General features: G+C 44.4%; 2 protein-coding genes across 2 annotated transcripts; both read right to left on the bottom strand.

The window, feature by feature from the left end:
• Window positions 1-3,670: 3,670 nt before the first annotated feature.
• LOC139373611 (ADP-ribosylation factor-like protein 4A) lies at window positions 3,671-7,242 on the bottom strand. The gene is made up of 2 exons (XM_071114312.1): window positions 7,130-7,242; window positions 3,671-6,318 (listed from the first exon to the last, which is right to left on the bottom strand). Exon 2 carries the CDS (start codon window positions 6,194-6,196, stop codon window positions 5,585-5,587), a length of 612 nt encoding a protein of 203 aa, XP_070970413.1. The 5' UTR covers window positions 6,197-6,318; window positions 7,130-7,242; the 3' UTR covers window positions 3,671-5,584.
• A 1,154-nt stretch (window positions 7,243-8,396) lies between these two features.
• On the bottom strand, window positions 8,397-23,022 carry LOC139373610 (scinderin-like). Its single transcript, XM_071114311.1, has 16 exons — window positions 22,707-23,022; window positions 19,843-19,997; window positions 19,041-19,202; window positions 18,261-18,410; window positions 17,940-18,032; window positions 17,726-17,858; window positions 17,513-17,601; window positions 14,099-14,314; window positions 13,723-13,844; window positions 13,520-13,610; window positions 12,112-12,282; window positions 11,672-11,849; window positions 11,020-11,141; window positions 10,861-10,938; window positions 10,707-10,767; window positions 8,397-8,960 (listed from the first exon to the last, which is right to left on the bottom strand). The coding sequence occupies exons 1-16, from the start codon at window positions 22,897-22,899 to the stop codon at window positions 8,791-8,793; spliced, it is 2,184 nt and encodes a 727-aa protein (XP_070970412.1). The 5' UTR covers window positions 22,900-23,022; the 3' UTR covers window positions 8,397-8,790.
• Window positions 23,023-23,034: the final 12 nt, after the last annotated feature.

Raw genomic sequence — 23,034 nt, 5'->3', positions numbered from 1 at the left:
CGTCTGACTTGTTAAGTAAAAAATATTTGTCCAGTAAGAGGTGAGTAATCGCTGTCCTGATATCCAGAAGCTCTTTTCGGTCATAAGAGATGGTTGCAGAAACATTATGTACAAAATAAGTTACAAATAACGTGAAAAAACACACACAATAACACAATTGGTTAGGAGCCCGTACAACGGTAGCCATCTTTTCCGCCGCCATCTCAATCACCCATTCATTTCCTGTTATTATGAAAAAGAAATTAAAACGGTTCATTGAGCCTTATTATGCAATTTAGCACAGCCGTTAGTTGTTATTAAGGAGTATTTAGGCACAGAAATCATTTTTTAATCTGATGTTTGTTTACCTTAACACAAAAAGGTGGAAATAATTGATGTTTCTCAACATTATACTGCGCTTTTCTAAAATTCATTATATCATTATTATTGGCAAAAAATTGCTGATATATGAGAAATAAACTGACAGGGAAAGGGTGAGAAAATAGGACATGCTTGTAAAGTGGGGAAAGGGTGAGAAAATAGGACATGCTTGTAAAGTGGGGAAAGGGTGAGACAATAGGACATGCTTGTAAAGTGGGGAAAGGGTGAGACAATAGGACATGCTTGTAAAGTGGGGAAAGGGTGAGACAATAGGACATGCTTGTAAAGTGGGGAAAGGTTGTGGGGAAAGGGTGTAGGGGGAAAAAAATCTTAATTTCCCCCCCTACACTTTGCAAAGTGTGAAAAGCTCTGCTGTAATGTCCTGTCTCTCACTCTGGGTGTTAGCGAGGGCAGGCCATCTCTAGGCCTCTTCTCAGGAAAGCCATGCTGTAGGGAGTGGTAACTCTGGTTCCTCTCTTATCAGTGACGGCCTCACCATCCACACCCTGGCTACAGCAGTTTACACACCCTGCCCCACAGCTCACACACGCTGGAGCTGAGGGATGATTGGAGCTTCACACACACACCCATCCAACATGAATGATTCCACTCCCACATTCACACCTCTGGAGTACTGACAGTGCTAGACCTCTGAGGCAGACAGGCTTCAAATGAATGGTAGTAGTGATAGAGAAGCAGTAATATAGAGCTTGTTCTGGTAATACCTCCTCTCCTCAACCACAGGAAGCCATCAGATCAGACTAACCTCTTAGTGGACTACACAAAATGAACTCAATACAGAGTTGAGTGTGTTCACTTTCACATAATTGTGCTAATTGTGACTAAGTGGACTATCCTGGTTAAATAAATACAAATGGCATGAAATTAAATGAGGAAGAAAAGGGTGGACAGAGATGCCATCAGCGTGTGAGCTTGGCTCTCATAATTTAGGGCACTGCCCTGCATCACGTCACAGCAGCGAGAGCAGAGGGTACAGTGAAACATCTGGTGTAGATGAAAACATGTCCAGATCTGGCTCCACACTACATCCCTCCATGGAAACCCGTAATGACCATGTGCACAGTGATTATTTATGGTTGTGAGCTTCTCTTTTATGACCCTAGAGCAGGCCTAGTTCAGTGTCACATAGGAGGAGTGGAGGGTGTGGGGGGAGTGGGACAGCGAGGGTGTGTGACTTGAACAGGGTTGGACTGGAACAAGGTGTGGTTTGACATACAGCTTCTGAATCAGCTAGTTCTGAGGGCAGGGAGGAATCACATGATGCTGGTCAGCAGGTGCACTTGATTTCGCTCAGTTTGCACTTTAAGGACAATTCCATTGGCTTAATTGTACAGGACAAATTAAGTTACCCAAAGCTCAATTTGAAGGTGCTTGGAGTCCATGTGTTTAGCCCCTTAACACACTAATACCATGTTACTTACATCAAAAGATCAGAGGGCAGGGGCCCAGGCAGGGCTTGTAGTGGTACAGGAAAGGAGGAAAGGAGGAAGAGAGGGAGAATGATAGGAGGGTATGGGATCGACAGAACCCTACACCCCAATGTGACTCTGTTAAACTGTGTGTGTGTGTGTGTGTGTGTGTGTGTGTGTGTGTGTGTGTGTGTGTGTGTGTGTGTGTGTTTCCCCTGGCCTTAACCTCTGGTGCCACACACATCTGTCTGACGTCACTATGATGGAAAAATCGACATGGGCAAGCAGCCATTTAGCCCCAGAGAAGGGATGTCACAGAAACAGTGTGCCACCGTTTACATGGCAGGACCCTGGACGATAGTTCAGTCATATCCACGTGGTAGGAAAGTAACACTTGGTTAGGTGTAGTATTGAAATGTTTTATCCAAATGTTTACAGCACAGCGAAGAGTAGTTTAAAAAAGTAGCGCAAAGCTTTACAAAGTAAAATTCATATTATTTCTGTTTTCTGCTGTTTATTTATTTAGTTACAACAATGTCTATGTTGCTCCTCCATTCATAAAAAAATACTAAATTCTTAAAATGTTTGAAAACACATTTGAAATTCTCTTTGACGTTTTTGGTGCAGGACCAGGCTTGCTGTAGGTGCACATGCAGAGAGAGGACATGAATATGCAGAGAGAATATCTTTGCATATTTCATTATCTCTGAAACAATCAACTGTGTGCCAGTTTCACCACATTATCCCTCCCTATCAGATACCTGGGTGACCTGGATGCCTGGGTGACCACGTTGTGTGTGTGTGTGTGTGTGTGTGTGTGTGTGTGTGGGGGGGGGGGGGGGTGCGTGGTCCGTGGTTGTGTGCGCATGTGTGTGTGTGTACGTGTTAGTGTGCATGCGCATGTGTGTGCCCTCCCCTCACATGACTGTGCATTCCCCTCCATCCAGCCAACAACCAGGAAAGGGCTTAACAGGGGAAACAAGTCCAGAAAAATAACTCCTTACTGGGTCATCTCCTCTGACTGATTGCCCCTCTCCTCCCTTTCTCTCTCCTTCTCTCTGTTAGTATCTGTTATTGTTCTGAGGAGGGCGGGTCTTCCTGGGCTAGAACTGGCTGTGACCGCTCGTCTCTTCTCCAAACAGATACAACCCAACACCACTGAAACCAGCCTCAGATAATAAACAAGGGAATACATCATTTCAACAGCTGGTAATGGTGTGAACATGTTATACTGCTTGTCCTGTAATGGAGGTAGCCTATATCCCAAGGCCACCTGATCAGCACCACTATCAGAGTTGTAATTCTGTGCCCAGCTCCAAATCCCACTGGTATGACCCTGTTCCCTGTTACATTATGCATATCATGCTTTTCCCTCAGTGTTTCACAGGAATATTCATGAGCCTCATTAGAACACCAGCCTTACTTCTAGCTAACAGTGAGAGTAGCTGTTGAACCCGAATTAGTTTCACAGCAGAATTCAGTGGGTTTGGGGCGTAGGCAGTGAATTAAGGAGGTTTGGGGAGTAGCTAGTGAATTCAGGTCCGTGAAAAGTGAAATACAGTGTCTGTGTGTGAGTAGAGTAAAGTACACTGTGTAATGAAAGCACATCTCTCCAGTTTGTTATTCTCCGTTTCTACACTGACAGGAGGGCGGGAACCTATTTCATGAGCAGATATCAGTGATTTACAATTTTTTCCCCCCAGAATCCAATGCAGTGTGTAAATGCCATAGAACTGCTGATAAGCTATGGTAGAAATGTAACTTAAATATTATTATTTTTCCTCTGAAGATCATATTCATAACACTGTTGCCCAATGTCTAACGTTATCTAGGAAATGATGACATGGGAGAGGAGAAAACCACTGTGCGATGTCATGTTATTGCGTTTAATTGTTGCTTTATTCGAGTTGAACAAATTCCTACAAACAAACACATACATATGATCCCCCCTTCCCCCTCACACACAGACAGAGTAAACAGGGGGACATAACTGACTGTCCAATGTGGTAACAGTGTAACAACTTTTTTTTTTTTTTAAACGATTCCTTCGAAACAATATCAATATTTGACTTCTTTTAAGTATTTATAATAAACGTCATACAAAAATCTGATGACGCAAGGTCAGAAAACGGACCAATAAAGTGCATTTACTTGAACGTCCCTATGGAATATGGAAGTCCATGGGTGCGTTCCAGGTAAACAAACTCTGCACAGGTCTCAGACGATCAGATCTTTACATCATTTGGAGAACTATTTAACATCTCAGGAAGCACATCAACATGATATAAGGATCTTATAAACTGCAAGGACCTGAATAGAATGAGTGTATCTGGAACGCACCTAAAGTCTTAGGTAGGGCTGGATCTGACAGCAGAAAAGGTAGGGCTGGATCTGACAGCAGAAAAGGTGTATCTGGAACGCACCCAAAGTCTTAGGCAGGTACGGGGCCTGGATCTGACAGATGCCTGACACTTTTGATGTATAGGGTCCAGATCAGACCGCTAGCCAAGCCAGGAAGGAATATTCAGAGATTGCTTAGCCACCTGAGCCTGACAATCAACAGAATTACACAACACACAACTACAACCACTGACACCAATAGTGCTGAGTTGAACTGAGTTTATACCCCACCTTGACCATACTTCACCCAAGTGATCGTAACATTAAATAGCCTAACTGCTGTAGATCCTAATCATTTATCACTGATGAAACACTAATGTTGTTACACTTACGTTTAAAAATGTCCATCTCTGTATTCTCTTCTCAGTGAATCATCATCATTTAGCTTATTGTGAACTATTCTCTAAACTTGTATACAGAGGCGCAACTTTGGTTTTAGAAGAGGGGGGGGAACATCATTTTTATTTTATTTTATCCAGTCGGACAAACACTCCAAACAGTTTACCCAACCGCTCGGAGGCGTCCGCATGGTCCTAAAGCACACAGTTGCCTCGTTTTGTATCACATTCCAATGATTACACATTCTCAAAAATGCAATTTCAGAATGTGGGGGGGGGACATGTCCCCCGTCCCCAGTGAAAGTTGCGCCCCTGCTTCTAATACTGACTGATTGTAAGACAACATTTCAGAGGTCACACTAACATGACTCCTACTGCAACTTGATAGTCATTCTTTGTGTTTTCGACATGTAATCTCCTTGTCAACAAAAGCTTTAGTAAACCTATCATTTCATTGTGTTTTCATGTTTCAAACTGATTGAACTATAGGCTACATACACTTGTAACACTTGACAGTAAAGACAGCATACAGTCAAGTGTGCATTTGACTTCTCTGACACTTCAACGTTTTGATTGTTTTGTCTCTCTGGGAACTCGTGTGCCTCATGGTATGACGAAATACTTAAAAAATACATTAGTGTCTACTGTCCCGTGTTGCTGTGCCAGCCAGTTCTGTTACCATCCAAAGTCCATGACATGGTGAAACAAATCTATTCCATCAGTTCCCGCGAGGACATAGTGACAACACCCCGAGACAGCCCTGAACAAACTCAGTCCCATTCCATTTGACTCATACAACTGAGCCAAAACAGACTTGCAGGCAGGCAGGCAGTCCGGCAAGCAGCTGACCCATCACTGAGTGCTTCACATCACCTGGTCAATGTATTGATAAGGACACACCTAGCATTATTGGTAGACCATACTAGTCAACACCACATGTCCAGCTCATGGTTAACAGGTTAACACCCCGTCCATCACCATTGGTATCTCACATTAAGTCCTTGTGTAACTCCACCAACTCCGCCATGATGGCGGTTGTGTGTGTGACCAATCCGATCATCTCTTCTTCTTCTGTTGAGCTTTCTGCGTCTTCCTCCTTTTGATGATCATGGTGTGGAGCTTCTCGAGACCTTCCTGTAGCCCCTCCCCTATGATGGCGCAGGTGGGCTGCAGGTGCCAGGGCGTTCCATTACCCAGCTCTGCTAGCGCCAGAGAGCGCTCCATCTCGTGAAGCGGCAGGGAGTTCCTCAGGTCCTGCTTGTTGGCCACCACTAGAACAGGCACCCCCTGGTTCTCTGCTAACCTCGTGATCTTATGGAGCTCCGTCTTGGCCTCCTCCAGACGCTCCGTGTCGACGGAATCCACCACAAACACGATACCGTCGGCGCACCGCGTGTATGAGCGCCACAGGGGGCGGAGCTTCTCCTGACCACCCACGTCCCAGAAGTGGAACGCCGCCTTCCGCCAGGACTTTCCGCCCGCGCTCAGGGACACTTTGATCTTCTCCGTGTTGAATCCCTTAGTGGGGACCGTGTTCACAAACTCATTGAAACGAAGGCGATAGAGGACAGTGGTCTTCCCAGCGCAGTCCAGACCCAGGATGACAATATGGAGGGCCTGGAAGGAAGGAAGGCTGGGGAAGATCTGGTCTGATAATCCATTCCCCATGGTGTTACTCACACTTTGAGGGAGACTCAGACAGGGGAGAGGCGTGTCGCCGCTGCTTCAACAAATAATCACAAGACTTCTTTGCTCATTCCTTTTCCAGGGGGCTGTGCTGCAGCATTCACCTAGACATAAAAGAGAGAGTATACAATGTAAGCGGATGTAAAAAGCACTCAACAACCAACAAGAACAGCAGTCTATTGCTTTACAATTGGAGGGGCTATGCACTGTAAGTGAATATAAACCTAGGCCTATAGGTCTCTCTCTTCCTTCTACATCTTTAATATTTCGGGCCATGAGATGAATGAGGTAAACCAGAGGGGTGTGAAAGGAGCCTATTTGCACATGTAGCGTCTAGAGCAGCGCTCGGAGCTCGGTGGATTTCATATGTTAATTCCCATTCAGAGACAGTAGGCTATCGATATTGAATGACAAGGACGCCGGCGTGCTCCCAACAAAATCCGACTTTAACTGCCTTCGGGTTGATGATCATTGCCGTTGGCACAAGGAATAACATTATTCTGCTCGTTGCCTGACAAATCGAAAATTGAGAGAATCATCTAAATAGGATACAGAAGATTGACTGGCAGGCCATCAAGAAACTGTTGCGCGGCAACATCAGTCTTCTACCACTAACGACAAAACGAATGGGTTGACAGGCAGACAGAGGGGTTATGCCAACATGTGCTATGAAAAAACAAAACGCTGAATCGAATGCTCTTATATATGTTAGTAGGCTATTGCTAGTTTGTTATTCAATCATCTTGCACTCAATAATAGGCGGTCTAGGCAGACATTCAATGCAAACTGTCATGAAACATTGGTGACGATGGTTTGAGTATAATCTAATTCATTCCACATATTGTACTAAACGTAATCTCTATGCATAATCTCCAATCTCTACACAATTATATCGTTTGTAGAATGCACACCTACCTTTGTGATGTAGGCCTATGGACTTTCCAAAACATGAAAGCGAAATCGTTGCCACAGGGTATCGTTTATGATCTCCTCTCTCTTGCTCACACTTTCAGGTCCACACGACTACTGAGCGATAAACGTGGATGGACTCCCTCTCCCTTCCCGCACCACCGGTTCAACCCAGAATGTTTCTAGCGAGAGCTCTGTTTGGTTGTAGTCCCAGAGCGCTCCGTTTTCACCTTGTCCGATTGGTGATGAGCGGTGTCTGTCGTCGTCGTCGTCCTCACTCGACACACCTCCACGCGCCACCTGTTTCTGTCACTTGGTGTCATTGAACTCTGAAATTACATTGTACTGGTTGCAATGAAAAGGGCGTGTTATATATTCTAGATGTATTTGTACTTGATATGATGTTTTCTGTGTAAAATGTGTGTCTTATCTGGAACTCATCTATAGGCTACACTTGTGTGGCTTGTGATTGAAATGTTTCAAGTTTCATTGATTGCAACAAACGTCAAGAATATGAACAATATTAAGATCTAGGTCTTCTTAAAAGATGTGTCCTGCCTAAATGTGTATGTTCAAATACAAATAGGGCCAATGTTTGCCGATTTTTAAAAATGATTAGATCAGAAAGGAAAAAAGCAATCATGTAAGATCAAAGCACGGTGATTTTCTTTACCAAGATGAGGACCATCAAGAGCACATTTACTGAGTGACTTGGGTGGTCTCTCGGATCTGGTCTGATCGCTCAACAGTTTCAATTGTATGATCTGAAAGACGCCAGACATTGTGATGGTAGGAAATGTACATTTGAAATAACATTGCAGTGCAAACACACTGGGCACACATTGATTGAATCGACGTTGTTTCCGCTTCAATTAAATTACGTTGAACCAACGTGGAATTAACGTTGAATTGATGTCTGTGCCCAATCGCATGCTCAATTTACTAGTGATAGTTATGTCTCTCATTGGAAAGCCTAGGTCTTTCTTTTGATATTCTAAAGTGACCAAAATGACTTTTTCAGGTACTCGAATATTGTAGGATATGAATTACAAGTTAATTTTACAGGCTACACAGGAGGCCAAGGTTTGAGATGAAGACAAGACACTGGAGCTAATACATTTTTAATAATGTATTAGCCCATCTTGAGTTCATTTGATTAACCATCGTGGTTAGACTTTTAGCCTGGTAATTACCAGACTGATTTGCGAACCATTCATGTAAGCTTTCGAGGCAAGGTTAGACTCGAGGACAAAACAACTCTCAGAAGGCGTTATGCATTTTCCATCAGAGTTTTTAATGACAAAAGCATTCAATCTTCCATACTCGCCAACACACAAATTACAAACGTCTTATTGATATTTTTGTTTTTAATAGAGCAAATAGCAATACTTATTTCCAGACGTAGTCCAAATGTAAAGATCCGCATTAAAATTAACATCATATATATCATATATACTTTTTGGTCTTTTGTCTTTGGAACAAAAACAACACAGATGTCCAAGCAGTACACATCATCTGTGGTTAACACTAGTCCCTGAAGGGCAAGCTAACCCTCCTTTCACACTAGTATTTGTAAACCCTCTACTGAATACAGAGTGAATGTTATAACTATTAGAACTGTCTAAACTGTGTTATAATGGTGTTATAACTTTTGGGATTCATTGATGCTAAATCTGCAGTGTCTTTATGGTCCTGGCCATGGTGTCTGAGTCCCAGCGTGCCACGTCCCACCCCAGGAACCACCCTGTGAAGGTGGGGGGCTCATGACCCTGCTTCACCACCACTATGGAGGTCCTCTTATCCCGACCGCCCGGATCCGTCTCGATGTATGTCTTGGCTGTAAGGAAGGGAGCACATAGATGTTATCAATGGGATAAACCATAGAAAAGAGGGTGTTCACATATATATATATATATATATATATATATACACACACACACACACATACACACACGGCTCAAAAAAATAAAGGGAACACTAAAATAACACATCCTAGATCTGAATGAATGAAATATTCTTATTAAATACTTTTTTCTTTACATAGTTGAATGTGCTGACAACAAAATCACACAAAAATTATCAATGGAAATAAAATTTATCAACCCATGGAGGTCTATATTTGGAGTCACACTCAAAATGAAAGTGGAAAACCACACTACAGGCTGATCCAACTTTGATGTAATGTCCTTAAAACAAGTCAACATGAGTCTCAGTAGTGTGTGTGGCCTCCACGTGCCTGTATGACCTCCCTACAACGCCTGGGCATGCTCCTGATGAGGTGGCGGATGGTCTCCTGAGGGATCTCTTCCCAGACCTGGACTAAAGCATCCGCCAACTCCTGGACAGTCTGTGGTGGATGGAGTGAGACATGATGTCCCAGATGTGCTCAATTGGATTCAGGTCTGGGGAATGGGCGGGCCAGTCCATAGCATCAATGCCTTCCTCTTGCAGGAACTGCTGACACACTCCAGCCACATGAGGTCTAGCATTGTCTGGCATTAGGAGGAACCCAGGGTCAACCGCACCAGCATATGGTCTCACAAGGGGTCTGAGGATCTCATCTTGGTACCTAATGGCAGTCAGGCTACCTCTGGCAAGCACATGGAGGGCTGTGCGTCCCCCTAAAGAAATGTCACCCCACACCATGACTGACCCACCGCCAAACCGGTCATGCTGGAGTATGTTGCAGGCAGCAGAACGTTCTCCACGGCATCTCCAGACGCTGTCACGTGCTCAGTGTGAACCTGCTTTCATCTGTGAAGAGCACAGGGCGCCAGTGGCAAATTTTCCAACCTTGGTGTTCTCTGGCAAATGCCAAACGTCCTGCACGGTGTTGGGCTGTAAGCACAACCCCCACCTGTGGACATCGGGCCCTCATACCACCCTCATACCACCCTCATGGAGTCTGTTTCTGACCGTTTGAGCAGACACATGCACATTTGTGGCCTGCTGGAGGTCATTTTGCAGGGCTCTGGCAGCGCTCCTCCTTGCACAAAGGCGGAGGTAGCGGTCCTGCTGCTGGGTTGTTGCCCTCCTACGGCCTCCTCCACGTCTCCTGATGTACTGGCCTGTCTCCTGGTAGCACCTCCATGCTCTGGACACTACGCTGACAGACATAGCAAACCTTCTTGCCACAGCTCGCATTGATGTGCCATCCTGGATGAGCTGCACTACCTGGGCCACTTGTGTGGGTTGAAGACTCCATCTCATGCTACTACTAGAGTGAAAGCACCGCCAGCATTCAAAGTGACCAAAACATCAGCCAGGAAGCATAGGAACTGAGAAGTGGTCTGTGGTCCCCACCTGCAGAACCACTCCTTTATTGGGGGTGTCTTGCTAATTGCCTATAATTTCCACCTGTTGTCTATTCCATTTGCACAACAGCATGTGAAATGTATTGTCAATCAGTGTTGCTTCCTTAGTGGACAGTTTGATTTCACAAAAGTGTGATTGACTTGGAGTTACATTGTGTTGTTTAAGTGTTCCCTTTATTTTTTTGAGTATTATAGTAAACTATATATTAAACGTACTACAAAAAATAAATTACCCTATATACACACACACGGCAAAGACCAAAACTCACCTGATTTTACAGATTCAGTTCTCTCAACTTCATTGGCATCTTTGCCAATCCAGATAAACACCTATCGCAAAAAAAACATCAATGTAGTTCAACCTCCATAGAGTTAGAAATGGGCTGAAAATTGTCATTTGAGGATATGTAACAAGCTCCATACCTGATCCCAGACGTCCAACAGCATCACGTCATCCTCTGCTAGATCCTCCTGACTGAACTCTCCTGGAACCTCCTCAATCTGAAAGCAGTTTTTGTCATCTATCTATTTGAGTGTGTGTGTGTGTGAGCGAGTGAGAGAGTGAGAGTGTGTGGTACTCACGATGAACCTGCCAGTCTTGTTGGAGCAGGCGAACAGGCGAGGTTGTTGAGTGAGGCTCTTACTCGCCAGTCTCTCTGATGTCTGGTAGTCCTTCTTCCCCCCTAACGCTGCCCAGAGGTCCGCTACAACCAAACAAAACAAATCTGCTTGGGTTTCTTTGCATCTTGAACTTGTGATATACATTTTAGGACTAAAAACCTAAAATTTGTCAATCTGTCTGAAGACTTTCCTGGTGTCAGTGTTCCCCCTGGTGACTTTCCTGAGTACTACACCACATCACATCTCATTTTTATTTTATTTTACTTTTATTTGACTAGGCAAGTCAGCTAAGAAAAAAAATCTTATTTTCAATGACGGCCTAGGAACAGTGAGTTAAAGGCCTTGTTCAGGCGGAGAACAACAGATATTTAACTTGTCAGCTCGGGGATTCGATCGAGCAACCTTCCAGTTACTAGTCCAACGCTCTAACCACTAGGCTACTGCCCCTCATAAAGCTTCCCGGAGTAGAACTTCTGATCTAATATCAAGAACCCGTCCATATATTCTTATTCATTATGAACTAAAAAGGAAAACTAATACTACATTAGCACTCCTCCCCTGAGACGTTTTATGAACATGAGCCCAGGCCAAGGAATCTGTATGATATTCTCACCTGGTTCCTGTCCCTCTACGATGCGTTGCGTCTGACACTTCAGCACCTGACTCAGGTACTGGGCCCCCCGCTCTTCGTCCTCGCTGGCGCCCTTACCCACCCACAGGTAGCTCCCCCCCGAGGGCAGCTTCAGCAGGTATGCGTCGTTAGAGTTCAGGCTGCTAGCCTCCGCATCCACCTGCCACAACACACACACACACACACACACACACAACAGACAATGCAACTGGGATCTAGTGGTTAGCATATGCTGACCTTCAGTCTAGATGATAGGAAATGACAAATGAGCATCGAAAATGCCAATGCAAAAAAACTCAAATTTAGCAATAATCAGTGCCTATTCACAATATAGTGTGAAAACTGCATTTATGTGTGTTTACCTTGCATCTCTGCCAATCAAACAACCATAGGTGTGTGTCTGTGTGAGAGAATATCCTTACCTCTGCGATGCGTGTGATGGTGCCCAGGTTACGTCGGACCTGAAACAGGCGTGTGGGGGCCGCAGGTGCCTGGCCTCCGATGCGTGAGGTACCACTCTTATACACGATGAGGGGTTTGGCTTTGAACAGACTCAGGAGATGGGCAGGCTCTTTTCCTTGGGATACTCTCACCTAGGAAACCAAAAGAGAGTATTAACGCATATCAAATTTGGTACAAGAGCTCATGGATAGCAAAGCCATAGCTGGAGGGCCAGGTAGAAAACTATGCTGTAGACAACCACTAGGGGGCACTATAACACGGAAAACACAGTGGAAGATTCTCATTTGGGCAAAATACCGTTATCTATCCTCTGTGACCCAGAAACCGATAAGTTGCCAAGTGGTCGAGGAAAGTGTCAATTCGTTAGTAGGCGAACAAAGGAGTGCTCCCTCGTCGATGGCCTCCTTCGGCAGCGGATGCACAAGAGTGTCCTCGCGGCAGGTAGCACAGAAGGGTTTTATAATCCGCCACACCCACTTTGAATCAGATGGTTTTTTTCGAAGGAGAAAAACATGTACACAAAACTATACTCTACTTATCTATAAACTGTCTGCCACAACTAGCTCCATTTGTTTTCAGCACTTTACACATTTATTTGGGTATTCCACCCCTGTAAACGTATTTCGAGAGTTTGGGACTATAAGATTGTATCTGCATTTTTGTCTAAATGTTGTTATTGACATAGCCTTGTTCTGTTCAATGTTCTCTACCTATATAGTACTCTAAATACCCCAAATCATGTTGTTAATTTCAAAAGAATACAAGATAAACATCGCGGACACCATTCAAACCATTGAGGGATCAGAACTTTAATTATCTTAGAATCATCTTTTTCCACATTGAACCTTTTAGTCCCAAGCTCTCGATTTGCCTGATGAGGCACGAGTGGAGAAGGAGATTCTCATTTCATATAAGCGCATTTGTTTCCACGTTTCTTCTCCTTGATTACCTTTGACCTTTTTAAAAAAAGAGATGAGGAGAGGATGGAGGAGTTAGTAAAACCAATTGAGAATCTCCCATCGGCACCCTGAGCTAACAGTTTATCATAACACATTGAATCAGATAATGAGATACCAACTTCACAACCAGAAAAAATATTTCATCATGCACCGTAGGCATGGAGTAAACCCTGATGAAACAATCAAATTAGGGAATTTAATACACTATGGGCTGGAGAGAAAAACCTCTAGTATCACACTTTACAACTGTGATCTAAAAAAAAGGTTTAAAACTTTCTACAGCTTTTACACATTTCTACTGAGCAGTAGTGTGTGTGTCTTTCGGAGGGTTTGGGATAAAGCACATCCACTAGACATCTGTGGACATTGGACAATAAGAGATCCTCAACTTAATTTAGGTTAGACTTACCTGAACTGCATTCCCACCCAGAGAGCGATCGAGCTCCACAGTTAGGAAGGCAGAAGCTGTGAGCTCATCTAGAGTGCTGCTAGCCCCCTGCCTGCCACAGGAAGTATAGGGATCAATCAATTAATTAATCAATCAATCCATGCAACCAACCAATCAACCAATCAATCTAATTGAATATATGAGCACAGGTCTACCAGACTCACCAGGTGTAGATGATCTGTCCTCTCTTATATGTATAGAGGATGATGTAACAGTCTCCTCCATAGAACTGTCCATAGGTCTTTGGGTCGATTGGGACTCGACCACTGCTCTCCACTCTGAAGATCTGGAACATGAAACATGCATCTGGCTTGCTATTCTACTATCATTTGTTTACAATCCATGTGATTGGAATTGTCAGTTGAATAAAACACCTGACTAATTTTTAGATTAGCACATTTCCTTATTCACTGCTCGTAATGCTTGCGTAATGAGGAACCTTGCCTGATACCTGAAGGCCTGTGTTAGCTCCCTGATCTATTGCTTAGACCTTAGCTCAGCGGGCTAACAGTCTTGTGGCAGTAACACATGGTTCTGTACCTGAGTGTCTCCTGTGCCGTCATCCACCATGTTATAATGGGCTGCCATGCCCTGGGACTCATGGAGTTTAGAGGCATCGAACTCCACCTGACGTATCTTTGCGATCCTCTCGGTCACAAAGACCTTCCCAAACCCTTCGCTCTGGTTTTTATCCCTCCAGCCCTGGAAGAAATGCCTGAAGATGGGAGTCTCCCCACCCTCTGGAAGTACCTGGATCTGGAGATAGAGGAGTTGTTTCTATGAATGTCAGGGTTGGGGGATCAACTCTCCTTCAGTCCTGATTAAGACGGCGCCGAAGAGGATGGCTGCCGTTTTACATCTTCCTAACAAATTGTGCTATTTTGTAATTTTTTGCCTTGTTTGTAACTTATTTTTAAACTTATTTTGTACATAATGTTGCTGCCATCGTCTCTTATGACCGAAAATAACCTCTGGACATCAGAACAGCGATTACTCACCTCAAACTAGTAGAATCTTTTTTCTTTAACGAGTCTGACGAGAAGGATATACTGCTCTCCCGGGAACAGGCCCAGATCCCCATCATTTGCGTAAAGGAAAGAGGATGCAGATCTAGCTGCCTTCTGAGAATCGGTAAGCGAGCGAGTAAACTCTCACTGCCATCCATTCTACTTGCTAACATTCAATCTGTCACACCCTAATCTGTTTCACCTGTCTTTGTGATTGTCCCACCCCACTCCAGGTGTTGCCCATCTTCCCCATTATGTCCTGTGTATTTATTCTGGTGTTCTCTGTTTGTCTGTGCCAGTTTGTCTTGTTTGTCAAGTCAACCAGCGGTTTTGTATCAGTTCCTGCTTTTCCCCAATCTGTCTTTTCTCGTCCTCCTGTTTTTGACCGTTGTCTGTTCTGACCCTGAGCCCGCCCGCCTGACCACTCTGCCTGCCCCTGCCCCTGCCCCTGAACCTGCCCCTGAGCCTGAGCCTGCGCCTGAGCCTGCGCCTGATCCTGCGCCTGAGCCTGAGCCTGCCATCCTGTACCTTTGCCCGTCTTTGGATTACCGACCTCTGCCTAACCTGACCCTGAGCCCGCCTGCCTTCCTGTACCTTTGCCCCTGTTGCTGTAATCAACATTGTTACTTTGACACGGTCTGCATCTGGGTCTTACCTTATCCTGATACAATAATTGGAAAATAAAATTGATGACCTACGATTATCCTACCAACGGGACATTAAGAACTGTAATAACTTATGTTTCACCGAGTCGTTCCTGAATGTCAACATGGATAATATGGAGCTGGCGGGATTTTCCATACACCTGCTGAACAGAGAAGCTAGGTCTGGTAAGACGAGGGGTGGGGATGTGTGTCTTTTTGTCAATAACAGCTGGTGTACGATGTCTAATATTAAAGAAGTCTCAAGGTATTGCGCGCCTGAGGTAGAGTACCTTATACTGTAGACCACACTATCCACCAAAATAATTCTCATCTATATTATTTGCAGCTGTCTATTTGCCACCACAGAAGAAGCTGGCACTAACACCACACTCAACTAACTCCATAAGGCCATAAGCAAACAAGAAAATAATCACCCAGATGCGGCGCTCCTAGTGGCCGGGGACTTTAATGCAGGAAAACTTACATCAGTTTTACCAAATATTTACCAGCATGTCACATGTGCAACCAGAGGGGAAAAACTCTAAACCACCTTTACTCCATACACAGAGATGCATACAAAGCTCTAACGCGCCCTCCATTTGGCAAATCTGACCATAATTCTATCCTCCTGATTCCTGCTTACAAGCAAAAACTAAAGCAGGAAGTACCAGTGACTCGCTTAATACGGAAGTGGTCAGATGACGCGGATGCTACGCTACAAGACTGTTTTGCTAGCCCAGACTGGAATATGTTCCGGGATTCATCCAATGGCATTGAGGAGTATACCACCTCAGTCATCGGCTTCATCAATAAGTGTGTCAATGACGTCGTCCCCACAGTGACTGTACGTACACATTCCAACAAGAAGCCATGGATTACAGGCAACATCCGCATTGAGCTAAAGGCTAGAGCTGCCGCTTTCAAGTAGCGTGACACTAATCCCACTATGCCCTCAGACGAACCATCAAACAAGCAAAGCGTCAATACATGATTAAGATTGAATCATACTACACCGGCTTTGACTCTCATCGGATGTGGCAGGGCTTGAAAACAATTATGGACTGCAAAGGGAAACACAGACGTGAGCTGCCCAGTGACGCAAGCCTACCAGACGAGCTAAATGCTTTTATGCTCGCTTCGAGGCAAGCAACACTGAAGCATGATCGAGAGCACCAGCTGTTCTGGATGTCTATGTGATAACGCTCTCGGTAGCCCTTTATACAGGTCAACATTCACAAAGCCGTGGGGTCAGATGGATTACCAGAACGTGTACTCAAAGCATGCGCGGACCAACTAGCAAGTGTCTTCACTGACATTTTCAACCTCTGACTGAGTCTGTAATACCTACATGTTTCAAGTAGACCACCATAGTTCCTGTGAAGCGAAGGTAACCGGCCCAAATGATTACCGCCCTTTGGCACTCACGTCGGTAGCCATGAAGTGCTTTGAAAGGCTGGTCATGGCTCACATCAACAGCATCCTCCTGGATACCCTAGACCCATTCCAATTCGCATACCGCCCCAACAGATCCACAGATGACGCAATCTCACTCGCACTCCACATTGCCCTTTCCCACCTGGACAAAAGGAACACCTGACTACAGCTCAGCGTTCAACACCATAGTGCCCACAAAGCTCATCACTAAGCTAAGGACCCAGGGACTAAACACTTCCCTCTGCAACTGGATCCTGGACTTCCTGACGGACCGCCCCCAGGTGGTTAGGGTAGACAACAACACGTCTGCCATGCTGGTCCTCAACACTGGGGCCCCTCAGGGGTGTGTACTTAGTACTTTCCTGTACTCCCTGGTCACCCACGACTGTGTGGCCAAACACGACTCCAACACCATCATTAAGTTTGCTGTTGACACAACAACGGTAGGCCTGATCACAGACAACAATGAGACAGCCTATAGGGAGGAGGTCAGAGAACTGGCAGTGTGGTCAGAGAACTGCCCCACCCCCATTTGTTTTGTACACTGCTGCTACTCGCTGTTTATTATCTATGCATAGCCACTTCACCTCTACCTACATGTACAAATTATTATTTACTTAAGTTAATTTGGTAAATATTTTCTTAACTCTTCTTGAACTGCACTGTTGGTTAAGGGCATGTATGTAAGCATTTCACGGTAAGGTCTAGACTTGTTGAATTCGGTGCATGTAACAAATGAAGTTTGATTTGATCAGTTTAGCAGGTCATGAACTGACATAGACTGATATTTGAGTCACGAGTTGATCCAATCAAAAGATCCAACCAAAGCAATTATGACTGACGCTATATGGATGATAACGAGCATGAACCTGTGTGTTAGCTGGGTAGCCCATCTGCTTGATGAAGCCCTCAGCAGTCTTCATGGCAGTCTTCCTCTCGCTGGGGTTGGCGTTACGGCCTTTATGGGTGATGATGTAAGATTCATGCAGAAGAAGAGGTACAAAAAAGATGGGAGGTACTAAAGGATGAGGGGATGAATTTAGATGGCCAAGATAAGCATGTGTAGCAGTTTAAATACGTACCTTTCCAGACAAAGATCATCTTGCTCTTCTCGTGGTCCAGGATGAAGCACTCGTCAGACAGCAGATGGCTCTGAGAGAACGGGTTCTCCTCTGAGACCAGGGTCACCTGCATTTCTCCGGACGCATCAGATACCTGAAAGGAACAACAGCAAGATGAGTGTGTGTGTGTGTGTGTGAGTGTGTGTTAAGAGTGTGTATAAATTATGTACCGTACCATGTAGAGTTTGGCCATCTTCCTGTTGGAGATATCTGCCATCATATCGTCATTGTCATCACCTTCTGGTAGATCTGGCTTGTTGCCAAGTACCTGTTAAAGTTGACAGGTAAAAACACAAAGACAAAAAAGACCAAGATAATATTGACTTGTGTTAATGGAGATAGCAAAATGATAGTGTACGGAACTGGATTATTTAACTGTCATACAGTTAAGTGCCTGCAGTAATTCAAGATTAATGTCCATTCAAGAGTGCAAATTTTAGACTAGGGAATGAAAGTTCAATATTGTAAAAATACATATTGAATTAGCATCTGTCACCTCAGTTAACTCAGGCGGCTCGCTCCACTCTTCCACGACAACCAGCTTTGCTCGGCCATTCCTCTCATTGTCCCGGATACTGGCAGCCACCTGTGCTGCCTTCAGGCGCTCAAATTTGTTGCACTCTGAACCGCACCACTGGTAAATAACCTATAGATAGGTAACAGGTACGGTTCATTTGAAAGAAGGTTGTTGCTCACTTTATAAAGTTCCAGGTGCATACAGGCGTTTAGCTTCGAGGGATAACTAACACTATGCTGGGGCAAGCAAATGACCCAGGTTCATGTGTGGGTCACTGTTATGTGGCAATACATCCTGATTTCAGGCAATATTAAAATAAGAGAACAGTACAGCTTTTGGATTTAGTTTGGTAAACATTAGGACACCTTGTATATCAAATGATCTGATTCATAAACCCACCTCAAGTCAACATACCGTAGGCCTACATATTTAAGAAGAACTCAAGCCGAACAGTTAATATTTGACTTTCAACAGAATTTGAAGTTTGACTGGACAATGTGTCTGTTTTCTCAGGAAGGTGACAGTCAAACAAATGAACTGTTGTTACAGGGTGACTGAGTGCACTACCATCTGTGCCATACAAGTGGCAGAGGCAGTGTTCCCAACATAGACACTATATCATTGATACATGTTCTATATCTATATGGTATACTCTCACATAAAGGGAGGCTAAAGTACAATCTACTGATCTGTCGGTCCATCGATGAGTCAATTAGTCAATCAGTAGATCAATTAATCAATCAATCAATCAAAACTTACTGCTCCAAGGTCCACGATGAAGCAGTCCCCTGTGTTGAAGCTGGACCAGTTGAGGGTGACCTCAGTTGCCCTGACGACGCGGCGACCTTTGATATGGAATAGTCTCAGAGCTGACAGGTCGTTGGTGACCACGTGATGGAACCCAGAGGCCACGCCTCCAGCCTAAAATAGAACAGGATAGAATAGAAAAAATGGAGTAGATCAAGATAAAATTGAATACTTCAAGAGGGAATTTGTCTTGCTCAGTTTAAAAGCAATACAAGATGCAGATGTACATAGCATACATCACATACAAAACAAGATACACAGTTACATAGTACCCAACACAAACATCCCTGAAACAACATATAAATGGCAACGTCAGAGCCTATGAGCCTGTGAGGTTGAACAAGGTTAGAATGTCAAGTTGTTCCTTCTAGTGATTGGGCAATATTAAGGAAAATTAAGAAAGGTTCAGAACCAAGAAAAACAAACAATGTGAGGATCAGGCATAACTGTTTTTCCTTTTCATCTGCACACCAGGTTCCTTTACCATCCCATGAGTCAGTGTTGCTGCCCATTGTCAGGACCAAACAAAACATTACAACAAGTGTTTATTTAATAGCAGACCTCCAGAGTATGATGCCCAGGGTCTGAAATGTGGCAAATGGAATGAATGTTCACTGCTAAAAATAAGGGTGCTTTTTGGTTCAATATAACACCATATCTTCTAGTAGTAAATAGCAGTAAGACAGATACAGGAATAAATATAATATTAGTGAAATAAACTGAAATAAAATGCATCAGTAAGACAATATTGTACTTTATATGTGATGCCTCCCTTGAAGTAGCGTGTGAAGGCGGTGGACTCGAACCCCTGCAGTTCTCGGTACTGGACAGGCTTCCCTCCTAGGAAATCATCCAGCTGAACAGTAAAGATGGCCGCCGCCGTGCTCTCGTCCTGGCTGCACTCCTTACCTAAGGAGAGAACATGAGTGGTACAGTACTTAAATACAATGTGATAAATGTTAGCATGAAATGAGAGAGTATTCAAGTTTAGACAAAGGAACTTAAGCACAATGTTCATTCTTATGAGTCAAACTGCCTAGCTAATGTTATCACTGTGATGTCCATTGTATGCTTTATTTTCACACTGTGTGGCGTGGGCCTGTTTGTTCACATCTTTTTTGTCACCCTTGCAGATAGATAGCTTGGCAATAATAATCACACTGGTGATGCGGTTTTCATATTTTCACTCTCAAACAGAATCTAACAGCCTTGCGTGTTGCCATTGTACATTTCTGGGTAACTGCTGCTGCTGCACAACACAACAGTGGTTTAACACCTATCTCAAGGCCTTCAGACTGTTAAACAGCCATCCCTAACACAGAGATGCTGCTGCCTGGGTACAGACTTGAAATCATTAGCCACTTGAATAAATGGATCACTAGTCACTTTTATAATGCCACTTCAATAATGTTTACATATCTTGCATTAGTCATCTTATATGTTTATACTATATTTTATACCATTCTATTGCATCTTTCCTATGCCGCTCTGTCATTGCTTATCCATATATTTATATGTATATGTTTTATTAGATAGTTGTGGAATTGTGAGAATACAGTGTTAGATATTGCTGTACTGTCGGAAATAAAGGCACAGTCGCAATAACATCTGCTAACCATGTGTATGTGACCGATGCAATTGGATTTGATTTGAGGAGCTGGAACCCTGTTAGTGGTACCTTGTAGGCCTGCTGATGAGGTAGGTAAACAGTCCAAGTCATACCTACTATTTTGGTGTGACTAACATAGTTAGACATTAGCTAGCAGTCTATGACATGTTGCCATTCTAATTTAGTGAGTGACTGAATGGAGGAACTGAGGGAAGAAAGCATAGTGTGAAAGAAACCCTTTGGGGGTCCATTAGCGTGTTTAGTGGTTAATGATTAATGATGGGGGGGGGGGGGGGGGGGGGGGGGTGAAGGAGGAGAGGAAAGAGGAAGGGTGGAAGAGAGAGAAGGTGGGAGAGAGAGAGAGAGAGAGAGGGTGTGGGAGAGAGAGAGACATAAAAATATATGATTATGTGTCAAGGAAGGAAGCTGGAGTTACAGATCAGTAGCCTTGACTTGCATGGTTCAATCATCCCACCACAAAACTAACAGTACTTTCAGGTACAATGGGTGTACTCTGAGGCAGCTGAACAGAGAAGTTACTCAAAGGTTAATGAAAAGGCGTGATCGTTTTCCCAGATTAGGTGTGGAACGAGGACTGATATAGTTTACGACCACTGCTGAGAATGACCATATCTTATCCAGGAAGATTCATGATCGTCAATCACCCCACCCAGATAGTCACTTTCATTTTTTACTTCAGGCAAAAAAAAAACTGTATTCAGCTCAGCTGATGACAAGATCGGCTGGCTTGCTTCTGCTTTACTTCTCTGTACACTAAGAAAACAGCACCTCGAGACCTCACAGTTGTGAAACGTTACGAAACGTCACTCACACACAGGGATGGAAATTAAGCTAGCCCATTAACCCATTGCCAGTACTTTTCAGACAGGGCTAGTACAAAATGTGCCCAACTAGCTACCCAGCTATTGACATTTTGTCTTTTTCAAACATCGCATGGCATTTAGACCCGGGCTCTGACAAAGGCCTTGAGGCCTATACATAAGACTGGCTGTCCAGTGCCCAAAATCCTTCTGTTCCATCCCTGCTCACACACGATCATCCACAAAGAGCAGAGGCATTCTACTGTTAGGTTGACATGGGGTCTTTCAGGGGAGGTGCAGGCCAGCAATGCCAAATAATAGTGATTATTTAATCCATTTCTCAACAATCTTTTTTTTTGTGTTTTTTTAGTTTTTTAAATTTTTATTTTACCCCTTTTTCTCCCCAATTTCGTGGTATCCAAATGTTTAGTAGCTACTATCTTGTCTCATCGCTACAACTCCCGTACGGGCTCGGGAGAGACGGTTGAAAGTCATGTTTCCTCTGATACACAACCCAACCAGTCGTACTGCTTCTTAACACAGCGCCATCCAACCCGGAAGCCAGCCGCACCAATGTGTCGGAGGAAACACCGTGCACCTGGCAACCTTGGTTGGGGCACACTGCGCCCGGCCCGCCACAGGAGTTGCTGGTGCGCGATGAGACAAGGATTTCCCTACCGGCCAAACCCTCCCTAACCCGGGCGACGCTAGGCCAATTGTGCTTCGCCCCACGGACCTCCCGGTCGCGGCCGGTTATGACTCAACTATCTTTCTCAACATTATGAGCATCTCATATCTGCATTTGTGGTGTCAAGCCAAACCATCTATCTTGTTCTGTCTTGTAATGTACAGCCTGTTCTTCTCTTATATGAATACATCTACTCAGATATGATCCTATGATGAAGGGAATGTGTTATAACACTGTTGGTATATTATGTCCTTTGATGCTAAGCTATTTTAGCTATTGCCAATGTATTTATTAATGTTAATGAGAAGGTTCTGAGAATATTATGCCATGGATTCCAGCCTGTAGATATAAAACGTGAACGTCTATGACGCTCTCCCCACATGTATTCACGTTGATCTCCAAGGATCCATAACCCTCCGTCAGTAAACAAATCATCCAGCGTGTGACATGTTGTGTGGAAGAGCCTGAGGAAACACACTCGCTCATTCACTCCGACTCACCCAGCCAGAAGTGCAGGTCGTAGAAGCAGCTATCCCGCTGTTTGACGGTGTGGAGGACCACATACGCGTCCCCAACATAGAAGCTCCCGTGCAGGTTCTCAGGCACAGGGACCAGCTCAATCTTCTCTATCCTCCATATCTGGAGACCGGCTGCCCTGCCTGCCTTGTCAAACTCCCTGTGGTAGAGCACCATGGTTCCTCTGGTTGTCTGGTGGCAGACGGGCGACGGCTGGATGTGGATCCCTGGTGTGGTGAGAAGAGTATGAGGTGAGAGCAAGGCACAGACTGCTGCTCTGTTCTCTGTCTGGTCCAGGGGAGGAGTGAGTCA

The sequence above is a fragment of the Oncorhynchus clarkii genome, chromosome 18 (genome assembly GCF_045791955.1).
Source record: "Oncorhynchus clarkii lewisi isolate Uvic-CL-2024 chromosome 18, UVic_Ocla_1.0, whole genome shotgun sequence".
NCBI lineage: Eukaryota > Metazoa > Chordata > Actinopteri > Salmoniformes > Salmonidae > Oncorhynchus > Oncorhynchus clarkii.
This window is presented reverse-complemented; position numbering and strand designations above follow the sequence as displayed.